This window comes from Lineus longissimus, chromosome 17 (genome assembly GCF_910592395.1).
Source record: "Lineus longissimus chromosome 17, tnLinLong1.2, whole genome shotgun sequence".
Classification (NCBI taxonomy): domain Eukaryota; kingdom Metazoa; phylum Nemertea; class Pilidiophora; order Heteronemertea; family Lineidae; genus Lineus; species Lineus longissimus.
Genome location: NC_088324.1, coordinates 12,692,842 through 12,708,003, shown reverse-complemented (window position 1 = coordinate 12,708,003; position 15,162 = coordinate 12,692,842). Strand labels below are relative to the sequence as shown.

Here is a 15,162-nt window from a genome sequence, read left to right as displayed (position 1 = left end):
TTCCATACTCAAGACGAACAGCCCCACTCCTGATGACATGCTATATGTAGATGCCAGATGGCCAACCTTTTTTCACTGACATGATTCTATGCTTGATGGTCACAACATACATGTACACAACCTCAAATTTCAGTTTGCATCGACAGTGTACTGGCAGCATTAAAATGTGCAATAATCCACCCTAAATAACAAAGGATGGGACCACTTGACTGTTCTTCTGGGCTATGTAGCAGAGTATGTTGTGACACAGCATTTATGTGACTCGTCCAACTAGAAACAAGTAATCCTCTGCTGTCCCTGAAGGCCACCTGTCCTACCTGTTAACACTTCCAGCATCTGTCGTCGGGGTTCTGTCTGATTTGATGTGTTAGCAACAGCCTAAGACACATCTTTCCCGAGAGAACCCGAGATACTACGTACGTATTTGAGTGTCTTGACTTCAGAGGATTGTCCTTGGCAGCAGTGTCCGAACAATGTCCTATGGAGGTGACGGCGGAACCGCTCACATCCCAAACAGTACAGGTAGAAATTGGCTGCATGGTTGAACATCTGCCAAACCCTAAGACACTCGTACAAACTCAGTCTTATGGCAACAACTTTCCCCTCAAGTTTCAGAGGCTTCCAAACCTCCCAGAAGAAATAATCCCAAACAAGTGGCAGGAGGAAGAAAATGAATGCCCAAGTTACCAGCATAAGCATGATTAGAATGTGCCTTTCCTTGTCATTTTGTTTTTGGTTGTATCCTTGCATATTTGTTGTCATGGTGTTTCGCCGTCTACCAGACTTCTTAACAGATATGACGATTCCAATGTTTGCCACAAGAAGGACAAGGACAGGTGCGAAATATCCACCGAAATAATAAATGTCTTCATTCACATCATTGTACCAGGCAAATATTCCACTGATCTGACAAAGTGTACGCAATGTTGTTCCCCTCCTATCATCATACTCCTTCCACCAAACTGGAAAATGGACAACACCGAAGACTATGGCGAGACCAATGATATATGCACGAGATCGCTTCACGGAGCACCACACGAGCGCCTTCAGTGGGAACATAATTCCAATGAGACGGTCAACAGCCATCACTGCCAAAACCCAATGGGTCAAATTCATGAAAAAGAACGTAATGAATAAGAACTCCTTACAGAAAATAGTAGCAATTTGATTTTTCTCCCACACAAGGGTCGGATTTACCATATAGATGTATCTCTGGAGGTACCGTACCACCAAAATGATTGTGTCCAGGATGGCTAGCACCTTCATGAAGTATGAAGACGAGGAACGGTCATATTGTGGCTGTCGCATCACCATGTAGGCTAGGATGTTCCCAACCACACCAAGGACAATAATCACAGGTGGGACATAGAGTTGAACTGCTCTGGTCAAGTTTTCCATCAGAATCACCTCCGGCTCTTTTGTAGTTTCCGTTACATTTGGAGATGTATCGTTTGTCATATTCGGTTGAGCCTGAACTGGAATCCTTCTTTACGAATTGCTTATTTATTTGTCCTAAATGGAATATCCACTCCCCAACGAATATGTGCGCTGCCTTTCACAATCTCAAAAATATGTGCACTGCCTTTCACAATCTCAAAAATATGGACACTGAATAAGGCACTGTAATATAATATAACCAACATTGGGTTACCTTTAGTTTTACATGCAGCGAAATTATTCATTTAGAAAACAGCTAGCGATTGTCCTGCATCATTTAACGCAATGGGTGCATCAAAAGCAATCTCTCAGATTGTCCGCATTCCATGATGGCAGACCAAATAATTCATCAGCTAGTTGTTTATCAAACTCATTGATCTTGTCCCACCAAAGGTATTGATCCAAGATAAACACGGAGGCACGACTATCCTTATTTCATAGGTGATGAACACTAAGGAATCCAATAATGTAAAACTGGGACAATAATTTTGCAGAGATATAAACAAGAGGCTTGTGGACCTGGGACTCAGATGACATCATTTGAGGGGTTATTTAACCTCATGCAACTGAAAGCTGAGAAAAAAATGCAGAACAAAGATGGATTACACTTACATAAATTTATTGACACCATTTTCTACACAGGACAAACAACATTTAAGTACATGTACATCTATTATTCTATTTTCTTTTATGGACTTCATTCATTGGTAGAGCTAAAGACTAACCCCTGCACAATTCCCTCTATTCCCAACAAAAAAGGCTATCCCGGCTTGGGCACCATCTTTAACACATGGGAGGTTTTCTCAGCTTGACTTTAAGACACACTTTCAACAACAATACATACAATTACACTTATAATAGGATAATATTGATATACATGAAAATACTTGCAATTTTTATAGATAAATAAAGACCATTGCCAAAAGCAATGATATCTTACTAAATAGAAACAGTATAAAATACTCATATACACAATGTATTGGAAACTAATGGAGAAGTTAACATAAATAACAATAATGTACAATAATGCAAACACATGCTGCTTTGGCACAGAATATGCCAAATGCATCGATAGTTCACTGCTTTTTGCTTGGAAACTCTTGGCTGACTTAAAGTTAAATGAAATTTTTTTATCAATGTATGTACACACTAGTCTACATATCCAATTTCAAAATGTGTTCATTATTTGATTTACTAAACAGGAAATATTTCATCAAGCCTAAGCAATAAGTTAGACAATTCAAAGTTAAATTGAAATCTATACACTGGATATCATGACAGAGTGATAGTAATCATACATGTAGGTCTACAATCATATTGAACACATCAAAGTTATGCAAAGCGAAGGCAGATATCTGAACGTACTGACTTCAATCACACAATATTCTAATCAGTCCTACTAAGGTTCACCGGTCCCTGTACAAGATCTGGGTTGGGTCCTTCTCTGTTTGAGTCCTGGGGTCCTTCACTTAATAACCCAGTATACCTAATCAGGTTGCTCCTATCCGGTCCCTTGGCAAGATCCGACTGGTGACCGTGCTCCTGAACATAATCAGTCCTGAAAAAGTAAATAGATCCATCTTAAGCACTTGATATTTGAACAGGCAATGGATGCCACGACATCTACTTTGGTATTCAAGACAAAAAGAACACCTTCCAGATTCAATGCAATCATTGTCATACGCAATTCAGGTGTATTCATAAGTTCATTGTTCCGAGTGAGGTCAAACAAGTAATAGATCAGGATCAAATATCTATCTGCCCTGCCCTTTTAATACGACTGACAGAATTTGCTATCAACACAAAACTTCTAGACTTACAGTAGATTGTCCTTTGAGGGTCCCTGAACTAACATAGCATCCGGCCCATTGGGTTTAGACCTCAGAGGTGAGACATATGCAGGACGCTCGGGCATCCTTGGGGCTCTTGCAGGCCGTGTCTCAGTCCTCGTCGTTTCTCGCTGTCTCCTCGATTTTGGTTGCTGAGGTTGTGTCTGTTTAGCCGGCTGTCTGCGTTCCTTCTGAGGTTTGGGTTGTTGCTGTCGTTTTCCTTGTTTGCTGGGGCTTGGGCGCCGGTCAGCAGAGCTTGGGCGCGTTTGAGCCGAGCTTGGGCGAGAACCAGCTATGCTTGACGAAATAGTTGAGGAGGAAGTTCTGTAAAAATTGATGGAAAACAACAATTGTAATTCAGTCCACTACGGTACTCTTCTTGAAGAAATAATTTAATCAGCCGAAATAATGTTTCTTCTAAATGTATTCTGATAGCTTCTTCAAGGGTAAAAGTATCCCTCGAATACTTACCCAGGTCTAGAGATGGTGTCTGGAGTCGTGACAGTAACGACAACACCAGAAACAGAGGCAGGTTCTGAAAGAGCAAATTATAAAATTATCACAAAGAGTGAAGAATTAACATCCACAGATCCGAATATTGTATGAGATATAGCTGCAAAGCATTTGTATAAGCCAAGAATGTAACTTTCCTGGATTTTATACTCAACAACAATTACCAGATGTCAATCAACACAAAAGCACAACGCAAGCTAAAAGTATGAGTTGCAACTAAATACCAGCAAGGACCAACTCAACGCACCTTGCCTACTCGACTCTGCAGATCCTGTAGCACGACTTGGAGACATTTCATTGCGGCTCGTTCTTGCCCTTTCCTTTGGAGATTCCATAGACTGTAGAAGTATCCTGGTCTTCGTCTCGTCATAACCTGAGGCGTCTAGAGCCATCTGAATGATACTTTTTGGGTGGGCCTTGAAATCATGTTCAAATTTACTGAACACTGAAAATGTGAAAGGTACATGTTTTCTCATGGTTGTGTTTTCCCATCACAGGTCTCTAAATTGATGTCCACTTGGTTGCACATGCAACCTCTACTCTGTCTTAGCTGCAATGTTTGGTGAGACTAGATTGAAATAAATAAAAAAAGTATGTCCTATTGACAAAGTGAGGCCAAGTTAGACACAATAAACAATAGAGTGGTTCAAATCAATTACTCACTTCTTCGCTTGTCTGCCTCCGATATCCTAGGTGGTGATGGCTCTCTGTGTACAGGGCGTGCAGGGGAAACAGTCCGCTTGGGTTCTTGGGTACCCCGAGAAGTATATCCCAAGCTTGCAAGTTGGCGTCGAGCCTTTTGTTCATCACCCCCACATCTGTAATAAAACCAAGGCCAGCTCTCTTTAACAGCGCAGAACAAAATGAAACTTTTTGGAATGAGGACAAAAGAAAATAGTGACCGCTTTTATCAAACTTTTCACTGACCAGGGTCTGTACCTGCCATCATTTCAGCAGTAACCTGAGTCTGACTGGTGAAGGACAGATCGGACCCATGCATTTGAACCCATGACCCTTGGATTGAGAGTTGGACACCTTAAAGAGCACTCGACCATGCTCCACTTGACGACGATAGTTCCAGGAGTAAATATAAGCTTACTGAGATAGTACATCATCCAACATCTCCTGATCAGCCTGCGGGAAGCTTTGCTTGAGGCGTTTGATGATGGCTACTTTCTGAGCCGTGTTGGTAGCCCGAGCGCCTTGGCTGGTCTGGTAGCCACACTGCTGAAGCTCATACACCGAGCGGTTGTGATCGTTATGATTCCTAAAAAGTTGAATGAGAGATAAAGTTTCATTTTCAATTCACAACTGTTTACAAATTACTATCACGAACACTTAGTCACAAGAGGAGTATTGACCCTGGCTTCACAACTTTAAGATGCCTCTGTAGGGTACTATTTGTGATCCAATATAGATGCATCCTAATATAATGGCTGTATTTATGTGTAAGGGAGAATTTTTGGAAGTGCAGCGATAACTTACTTGGCAAGAACTTTCTTGATGAGTCCCTCGGGAGCTGTGGGGAACATGCCATGGAGTTTGTTGAATTCGAAAGGATCAGTTGAGATGAAGCTCGTCTCCTGAAGAGCAAAAGATCAGCCAGGTTTACTTCAGTCGGGCTAGAACAACATTGAGAGTACCAGTGTCGATGAGATTCATTACTCAGCTCACAAAATTTAACTCTAACCAAATTTTTGTACAGATGAATCCATCCAAACAATACATATTACTAGATCCGGACTTTGCTGATATAGTCTGAACTTTAACTTTATCTTCCGCTTCCCTAGTGTTGGGTTTACAAACGGTCTACCGTACCAAATCTTGGCACAGCCAGGTCAAAACCAACCCGACGTAAAAGACCACTTCACACTTACATCATCTGAACTCTCCTCAGTCTCAACATGGCTCAGCTGAAAGAGATTGTGCGTCAAATAGTTTAGAAAACACACACAGACTGCAGTACAAAACGAGCAGTGGCCAAGAATAGCATAACACATCAAACATGAAATTACAAGCACAAATTTTCAACTGTGAAAAATTTAAAATGTACGGTGTACCATGAAAATTATTTTTTAAATCACATTTTTGTTTCAAAAGCATGCAGACAATGGATGTTCCTAAGGGCTAGTTTGACATTAAAAATGTCGCGCCAAATTTTCCCAAACTCTAGTTATATGAGTACAGTATCAAAAGAAACTAAGTCAATAGCTGTATAGTTTCAATACACTGGTTGCAGTACAATAAGCAGCATTATCTCGACGTACCAACTAGACTTTTGACTTCTTCAACAAAGAGACGTTTAATATTCTGTTCACTGTTGCATTGTAAGCAAAAGGCTAATCCTAGAATAAAACTATCATATTTCTCGAGTTTGGCCAACCAAGTAGCCACGGCTAGATGATCTCTCTTCCTCTAGTATATCCCGAATGGTATATGTAGCTAGAATTCTAAACCTAAGCCTGCAGCCCAATCTACGAGAAGATGACGGAGTTCCCATGCAACACAATTTTTTATGGGCAACACCACATATGTGGAGGCAATATTGCTAAAGGTGTGAATGTGAATGTGTTTATCAAGGCCTGTAGGAAATGCTAGTGTAGATACTTCTAAGTCTCGAAAAGTGGTGCTAGTTAGTCATAAATGTTTACACATCAAGTCTACTATACTGTCTCATAAAAGTTGATTTCATGCGGTGGCAACTCAATGCAACTTTTACAGTAAATAGACACATGGCTGTTTCTGTTTATATGAGCATGAAGCTACCGCTAGCGCTCCTTGCGAATAACACGTATTGTACACACAAGCATTTCAAGAGGGCCACGATATAAACAAATTCTCATCACAAATTACGCAGACTTTTTATCATCTTGAAACATGATGCATGGGAACCCCAAATCTATGAAGCTTCCAAGCAAACAACCAAAAAATGTACCTCCTCCTGCATTTGAATGCCGCCTGAGGATTGGACATATGGGCGGGTCAACGCAGGCTTGGGATGCGCAAAATTCCCTTTGGACCAGGTCTTGTTGGTTTCATATTGATTCTACACAGGTAACAGAAAAACACACAATGAGCATGCAGGTCTGGACAAGGGTTACATGAAAGCGGAGGGGCCTGAATGACGTCTGTAAGGAAGGAGAAGATTCATTACTTTGAAATATCAGTCCCCTTCTTGCCTTTCTACATAGAGGTGCAGTGCAAAAGAGTGTGAAGTTGAACTTCAGTACTGCAACATAAAACATATTTGTCCCAAGATACTGTGATTTGTAGCAAACATAATGAACAAGTTAGCATTGGACGAACATAAATGAAGAAGTATCATGCAATGGAAACAGCCAACAACTACATAGCATGCATTTACAACACCAGGGTATTTGTTGACTGGGTTAATTGGGCAGAGGAAGCGATATTTGTTTCGGGTGAATTCAGTCAGTACGACTGAAGACAATATTGGCAGTCTGAACAACTTTCTGAATCGTTTTTAAGCCCTGTTATGTTAGAATTTTAGAGTTAGTTGAAAAACTACCAAACTTTCAAATCCAAGTAATACGATGCTGTTAATGTAAAGCGGCAATCGTTCAACAATTCAGAAAAAAAGACAAATTTGCAAGCATGAAAACTTGGCGAGAAACATCGATTCGGTTAGAGAAATGAAAGATATCGGTTCATCCCAGGATGTGGGACTAGAATTGGCAATCGCAACTATCTGCAATCAATATCAAACCTAATGATTACAGTTTTTACCGGTACCAGAGTGATCTTTTAGCCGCACGAAACAGCGATTATAATCGCAGCTGGCAGCGATTTAGAGAAAGTAGTTAGGGAAAAAAGGGTGAAAAATGGCAAGTGTGTGCATGCACTCGAGAAAAACTTGGCAAATATCAAAATGTTCATGCTCTACTACCTGTGATAAGCCGTAGTTCTGTGCAGTGGGATGGAGATGGGGGCTACGCTGCGTCTGAGCAGCACGTGCCCCTGTCTGGAGACTCGAGGCAGGTTTGGGATGCGCGGCTGTGCGTTCTGGTGTACGGGCTCGTTGGGTCGCGGTCTGTATTTAATGGAATAGGAAATCTACTTTACAAGCGACGGATGTCATGCTTTATTTTTGTGCGAGAGCCCCAGTAGAGGATTTTGAAATGGTCATCAGATTCTTGTTCAATACCAATACAACACCAAAATTGTCCAATTTCATTATCAACAATTCAGTCCAATTCTTATGGCACCAAGGATTATGATGTTTTATTTGATATGCTGAAAATGTCAGCAACTTCACAAAAGACATACTGATCTACAGCCTTCTGTCTTGATGCTGTTGATGATCACTTCACAGGAAAGAACAGAAATTGGGTTAAATACAAAATATATACAGAAAGACTATCACTATCAGGTAAGTACAACAACAGACAAACACAAAATGAATTCAAATCTGTGAAGAAAAGGAAAATTAGTCATATGCAGGGACTGGGTTTACGAATGGAGCCATCTAGTACACCCAACTGTCTACTCTTAGACATGGGTAATAACTAATATTGGGCTTTAAATTACATTGGTCGTCGTCTCTCACATCCTCAATATTGATGTATTCCATCAATTCTGAAAGCTATGCTTCAGGATCAAGTTCTATTCTATCATGCATGACATCAAGAAATACCTAAACCTATATGTCAACAGAAAATAGCATTATCAGTATTTCTAGCTAGATCATGCTCAATATGTTGAGTCTTATCTGTATCCTGTACCTCCGCTTGCAACTCCTGGTCATATTCATGGTCAGAAACGTAATTTTGGTTGTGGTAATATTGATGGGTTGGCTGTGATAGATGAGGTGACCTAGCGGGCGAGGGTTGACGGGCTGGTGATGGCTGACGGGTTGGTGATGGTTGGCGGGCTGGAGACGGCTGGCGTGTGGGCGATGGCTGCCGAGCTACCACCTGCTGTTGTTGGTACACCATGTCATACCGAGGTTGAAGCGACACCTGGCACATATGACAGGAAATGATGATCAGGGTGGAAGGAACGTCTGTATTGGATTCATTCATCTCATTACAAAACGAAATTCAAGCACGAAAATTGATCTCCGATGTCTTAAATTCCTTTGCCAAAACCTGAACCATCCATTGTAATATGTAACGTAAATTCAATCAATCAAACCAGACTATTATGCGGCTGACACTAGTTATATGATGATGAACAAAAATTGGCCCCCTTTGTTACAGTTTCACAGGATTTATAACTGAAGGTGATTTATCTGGGGTTTTCTGAATACATAACGATATGAAGCATGAAAACTACTCAGTAAAATATATCTGGCTGCGCGAACGAAAATGGCATATTAAAAAGTTAGATTGAAATATTTCATTACTGTAATCTTTTCGAAAATGCATTCTATAAATGAAAAACAGAAAATTAGAACTTGATATGAAACTAATAAGCATCATCAACAATTCCAAGTTCTTAATAGAGCTACATGCAGATGTTTGAAACTACACCACCTCTAACATTCAGTTTAGAATTCACAAACAAAAAAAAGATTCAAGCTAAAAGTTTTACCAAAATGCTCAGTGAATCTGCTTGAGGAATATCCATTTTGCCACATTTGATTACATAAATTGATAAAAGGGAAATCAATAACATTAGAAAGTTTAATCTATCTATTCGATGAATTCCAAATTCCAATGCATCTGGCGGTGCCTCATGCAGTTTCACCATTCTTCTAAACTAACATAGTTCATGTCCAATCTCCCTATCTCCCGTGACAATACTGACATGACTGAGGGAAAACAAAAGTGAGCTCAAGAAAACTAGGAATCATAGATGTGCTACGAACAAAACAACATGAAATTGAAAAATAACTAGCCAAGTAACAACCCTGTGCTGGTGACTGTGTCTCCATTGTCAAAGATAATGATAGTGTGAGGAACCTGCAGTATTCACTGGAAGTCAGCTCTCCACAAGAAGTCCCGGCTAAACTTTAGAATTACCGATCGGATGTTCCTCCGCACTATATAAGTTGTGAATCGGTTTAAAGGGTTAGGGTTAGGGTTAGGCTACTTGTTCATTATTCGGTATTCATTCGCCCCTTAGACCTATACTTCCGATCGGGAATTCTAAAGTCGTTCCGAAGTCCCTTCCAGTTCCGACATTTTCCGACCTGGACACATGGTGCAGATAACAACTGAACTGGTGATCATAATCGGTTGCACTGAAACTACACAGTGGCAGACGGTGATACAAACATCCATGGGCCAGCACAGGGTCATTACAATTAGTCATGCTTGCTTCCAGACAACATTCCATTCCTTGCTGCAATACCTGGCCTTGCTGTGACGTTCCACTTGAAGAGCGCTGCCCCTGGCCAGACAGCTGCTGTTGGTGTCGTTGGGCGTGTTGTTGGTGTTGATGACTGTGTTGGTGTTGACTGGTGTGTTGTTGGTATTGAGTAGTGTGCTGTTGTTGGTGTTGAGAAGTGTGTTGCTGGTGTTGTTGAGAAGTTTGATGTTGCGGAGTGGTTGCACGCTGTTGCTGTGGCGAGCGTTGTTGCACACCATATTGTTGCTGTTGAGGTTGTAACTGTTGTGCAGCATGCTGTTGGGGTGAAGGTTGGTGTTGGGCTTGTTGGTATTGTGTATGTTGAGCTGCCTGGCTGTAGTGATGTTGCTGTGGCTGCTGGCCCCTGTTCGCCTGAGAAATAGTGCAATAGAATTAACTCAGTTGGCATAGATAGTAAACAAAGGATCACTCACACAAATGATATAGGCTATAGCACACAGAAGAAAATGATGTGAGATGTGATGGGACAATGTCTAAAAAATGAATAGCAGATGCAACTAATGCTGCATTGCAGCAACAGGAGGCAAGTTATTTTGGTAGACAAAGTCAATCAGACAGACATGGGCATTTATCTTGTAAACCAAGATATCAAGATCAACAGTGGGGGCAGTGAAAAATCCCATGACTTCATGCAGCCCATTTGCTGCAAACAGAGATGAATTTAGATACTACCTTTCGCTGAAAAAGTACATTACTTTGTTATTCGGGGTGGTGAATCTGGATGAATGAACTTCTCCCTATTGTTGTCACCAATACGTCTTTATACGATGTAGGCCTGGCTTTGTCCTGCCGATCAGGCCTATCCTTGTTTCAGCACAATAATTTTAAACTACATATGTACTTGTTGTCCAAGAAATACTTCTTAGATTATGTAATATAAGTCAAGTGTCATGTAAAAAATCTTATTTGTCATCACCTATCTAATCAATCTTTTGCCAGTGGCAAATGTTTCTTGTTTTTTTAAGATTTTCAATTACCTGTAGCTGTGCGAAGAGTTGGATTCTTGGATCCTCCCATTGGGTCTGTTTGTTGGAGTGATTCAGGAAGAAACTGAAGATGGAATTGGAAAGAAACAAAAAAAGTAGTTGAGCATGTAAGACTTGTTTAGTACAAGTTGATTAATACGACACTTCAGAACTTCGCTCCCACTGATATGACGATGGTACGGTTTGGGTACAAATGACATGACCTCTGACGCATTAGAGGTCATGTCATTTGTGTGCACACCGTACCAGCACGATCATCATATCCGGATCCGGGACCGAAAATCCAAAAAGTGTTGTATTGTACGAGGTGGAGCCCGGATCCAGGCAGGAGAAAGAAGAGAGAGCTCCGGTTTAGAGGGTATGCTCCAGACAGTTATACAGTTCATTTCATATTTTTCATTAATTACAATTCGTGCTTGACCCGACAAACGACATACAAAATACGTCACACACACCAGCACCACCCTGTACATTTACCATTTGTACACAGAATGTACACAGAATGTACACAGAATGTACATGTACACAGAATGTACACAGAAAGTATACAGAATGTACACAGCAAAGCCCAGCCCAAATATAAACATGCTGCGTTTTCTGCTTTCTGAACAGAGTTTCACTTTGAAAATTGGTGTCATGAATCTCCATAACATGGATTTTATCAATTACTATTGGTACTAACTATCGATTACTGCCAGGGTCGAATTTTCTCTCCCAACCGGGAGGCAAGGGGAGCTCCCACCAATTTCCAACCGCCGCCATGTTTACTCTGTCATTCTGTAGTGTAGCCGATTGAGGAAAGGCGGCGCCACAAGGAGTAATTCGCGCCGAAAATTATTAGTGCCATAATAGACTACTCGACTGCTGCAAAGATATTAGTCTCGCGCGTAATGTGAAACATTTGTGTCCACAAAATGTATTAGCACTCCTTTTTTGCGAAAGACTTGCATGTTTTTAACTTTTGGAAGAATTGCAGTTGTCAATTTTTAGCAACAAAGTATCCCGATAAACATGTCTGAAAACGAAATGACAGCAAATTCGATGGAGGGAAATGTGGAAGAAGAGAATGTACTGTCTATGGTTGATGTTTTAGAGGAGGAAAAACAGCTTGAGGATGATGCCAATGCTGTTTTGGGAGCAAGTGATGATACCAACTGTACATATCCACATGGTTATGTACACAGGCAAGCACTGTATTCTTGTCACACATGTGCAGAGGCTGCTACTCCAGGGGATTCTGCAGGAATATGCCTTGCATGCTCATTGGAATGTCACGAGGGCCACCAACTTTATGAGCTGTACACGAAACGATCATTCCGATGCGATTGCGGAAATGAGAAATTTCCCACCGATTTCAAATGCAAGTTGTCGGCTGATAAATCGGCCCGTAACATGGACAATAAATACAATCATAATTTTCATGGAGCTTATTGCACGTGTTCACGTCCTTATCCTGATCCAGAGGATGAGGTTGAAGACGAGATGATCCAGTGTGTCGTCTGCGAGGATTGGTTCCATGGCCGCCATCTTGGGACAGAGCTACCGGAGTCGGAAGAATATCATGAAATGATCTGTGGCTCCTGCATGAAGTCATGTGAATTCTTGTGGCCTTACTTCGTTCATGGGGTCGAGGTCAAGGTGACATGCAGTGAAACAGCAGCACCAGTTGAAGTTGTCAAGGAAGAGCAGGATTGTACCACTTCTAATGGACAGTCGAAAGAAGTGTCCGCTCTCGTTGAAATCAAAGGGGCTGAAAAAGAACGCAAAAATGGTGTCAATGGAAAAGACAAGGAACAGTCTGCTTATAGTGCCGCCCCAAATGAGCCAGTCAAAGGAGAGGTACCAGCAGTAAGTTCAGGATCTGACATGGCAGCTGGCGCATCTGTGTCAAATGAGGATGTTGTCTGTCGCCTTAAGGAGCTGAAGAAACGTGAATTTCAAAGTCGCAAAGGTGCCACATTCTGGAAAAATGGTTGGCGTTCAAAATTGTGCAGTTGTGATTCTTGCAAGGAGATGTATTTGGATAAGAAGGTCTCATTCTTGACTGATGAAACGGATACAATAATATCGTACGAGAATCGTGGAAAGGGTGATGGCATCGGCTCATCATCTCAGTATGAAAAGGGAATGCACGAGCTGTCGAAGATGCATCGTACTCAGCAAGTGGATCTGTTGCATGGCTTCAATGACATGAAATCCGAGTTGACCGAGTACTTGAAGAAATTTGCCGAAAATGGTAAGGTTGTCCGAGCAGAGGATATCAAAGAGTTCTTCGGTCAAATGGAGGCGAGGAAGAAACAGAGAGTTAGTGTTCCATTTAATTGCCGTTGAGGTTGACTTTGCAGTTTTAAAACTAAGCTGGTGTAGCAGGAGTTTCGTTGACAATTTTGTACTTTTCAGCCTACGGTAACTGCAAGACCACAAAATTTGCTACGAGACAATATGTGACATGCTTGAAAGAATAGGCCAAACAGGTTTTACCTTATGTTCATGGTGATAACTGAAGTCCCATGACATTTTATTGGTCTTGGTTCTTCTGGAAGTAATGCTCTGGCACATATCCGGACAGGGGTTCAACCCCTGCATGTGTCTGAGGATCCTTCTAGAAGGTCTAGTGGGTGAACTCTAAGGTATTTTTGCACTGTGCGATGTCGGGGGGATCGTGGGGGTTGATCCTTCTATCCCAACGGGGGGTTACCCTGCAAAGGTCACTGCGGAAGTCATCCACGTAGGATCCTTTTGGGTGGTCTAAAGGGGTGTGATGTTACCGTTCTTGCAGGGGATGACTATGAAGGAGCTAGAATACCAACCAGGTTGTTCTCGAATTTGTTGTTTTTACTTGTCGGAAGTGGGATCACAAATCTGTCGTGTGGAAGAAAGAACATGTAAGAGGCCTATATGTATTAGATGCAACTTAACTGGCTCAATAGGGTCATCCCAGTATTTTTGTTGGTACCAATATTTTTGGGTAGTTTCCGAAACAACTTTGTTTGGGGGAACTTGCTCCAAACTCATCCAGAAGAAATCACAAACGAGTTCTCTGCCGAAGCAAGGACTAGAGAGTTCTAACACATCACCTGTACGGTGCCTCCCCAGAACACGTGGAAGGACATAATTGTATTACCTGTTCTTTGCAAAGAAATGTTTCTAAAAGTGAGGTGGTACATGTACGATGAGGGGGTACGTGGTCTTCAGACTTCCACGGGGAGCAACTGAAAAACGTTTACCTATACATCAATGACTGTGGCCAAGTGTAACTCTTCCGAGATCTCCGCGTCTACATGTATGTATACTACGTATGTTTTGGAAGTGCCATTTTTAAAATGATCTTCATGTTCTTGTAATGTGTAAGTTCTGTTTGTCTGTTGCATAATGTATGCCTATGTATTAATATTTGACTACCCAGAAACCCTGCTCAGCAGGCTGTTGTAGAACCTCATTGTATGTCAGTGTTACCAATAAAACTTTATTTTGATACAATGCATTGCCTTCCTTCTTTATCAGCATCTTGCTGAATAGGGCTTGTTCATTGTGAGACAAGTCAGCCCTCCCTTGAGGTACATGTTGTTACGCGTGGAGTGGTGCAACTAATTTCGTGTGTAGGGATGGTACTTAGGATGCCCCCCTCCCTTCCAAATCACAAATTACTATAGCCACACTCCGAGTTGAGCACCGTAAGAATGTTCTAGTTAAGCAGACTTCAATGTCCTTCCTGGAAAAACTTCTTCCCTATTGTAGGCAGTACATTAGAGACCCATGACCTAAGACTCTTGTCCCTGGGAATTGGTACACCTGTCTAAGTCCTGCGCGGTGCATAATTACTACACTTCGACATAGATGGCAACACATTCGTTTCCGTATTACCGCTTATCTGGGCGTTGCGTTTGATTCTATCTTTAGCTGATTACAAATGCTGGGGGTTACGAATTAGGCGGTTGCAAATTAACACTGAATCAATATCAATGACTTCTAGGAATATTGTTGTCACCAATGTTAGTAAAGGGTGTGCCAATTTTCTAAATTTAGGCATGAAGCCAAGGATCGGCCCAATTCTTTACCGGGAA

General features: G+C 41.5%; 3 protein-coding genes across 3 annotated transcripts; 1 reads left to right on the top strand and 2 right to left on the bottom strand.

The window, feature by feature from the left end:
* Nucleotides 1-378: 378 nt before the first annotated feature.
* LOC135501027 (adipokinetic hormone/corazonin-related peptide receptor variant I-like) lies at nucleotides 379-1,458 on the bottom strand. Its single transcript, XM_064792746.1, has one exon. It carries the CDS (start codon nucleotides 1,456-1,458, stop codon nucleotides 379-381), a length of 1,080 nt encoding a protein of 359 aa, XP_064648816.1.
* Nucleotides 1,459-2,037: 579 nt separating this feature from the next.
* LOC135501297 (serine/arginine repetitive matrix protein 1-like) lies at nucleotides 2,038-11,860 on the bottom strand. Its single transcript, XM_064793335.1, has 14 exons — nucleotides 11,781-11,860; nucleotides 11,090-11,162; nucleotides 10,095-10,463; nucleotides 8,522-8,758; nucleotides 7,687-7,830; nucleotides 6,715-6,825; nucleotides 5,657-5,692; nucleotides 5,265-5,362; nucleotides 4,879-5,046; nucleotides 4,443-4,597; nucleotides 4,027-4,224; nucleotides 3,738-3,801; nucleotides 3,258-3,590; nucleotides 2,038-2,995 (listed from the first exon to the last, which is right to left on the bottom strand). The coding sequence occupies exons 1-14, from the start codon at nucleotides 11,858-11,860 to the stop codon at nucleotides 2,824-2,826; spliced, it is 2,238 nt and encodes a 745-aa protein (XP_064649405.1). The 3' UTR covers nucleotides 2,038-2,823.
* Nucleotides 11,861-11,950: 90 nt separating this feature from the next.
* On the top strand, nucleotides 11,951-14,551 carry LOC135501265 (putative E3 ubiquitin-protein ligase UBR7). The gene has a single exon (XM_064793290.1). It carries the CDS (start codon nucleotides 12,110-12,112, stop codon nucleotides 13,427-13,429), a length of 1,320 nt encoding a protein of 439 aa, XP_064649360.1. The 5' UTR covers nucleotides 11,951-12,109; the 3' UTR covers nucleotides 13,430-14,551.
* Nucleotides 14,552-15,162: the final 611 nt, after the last annotated feature.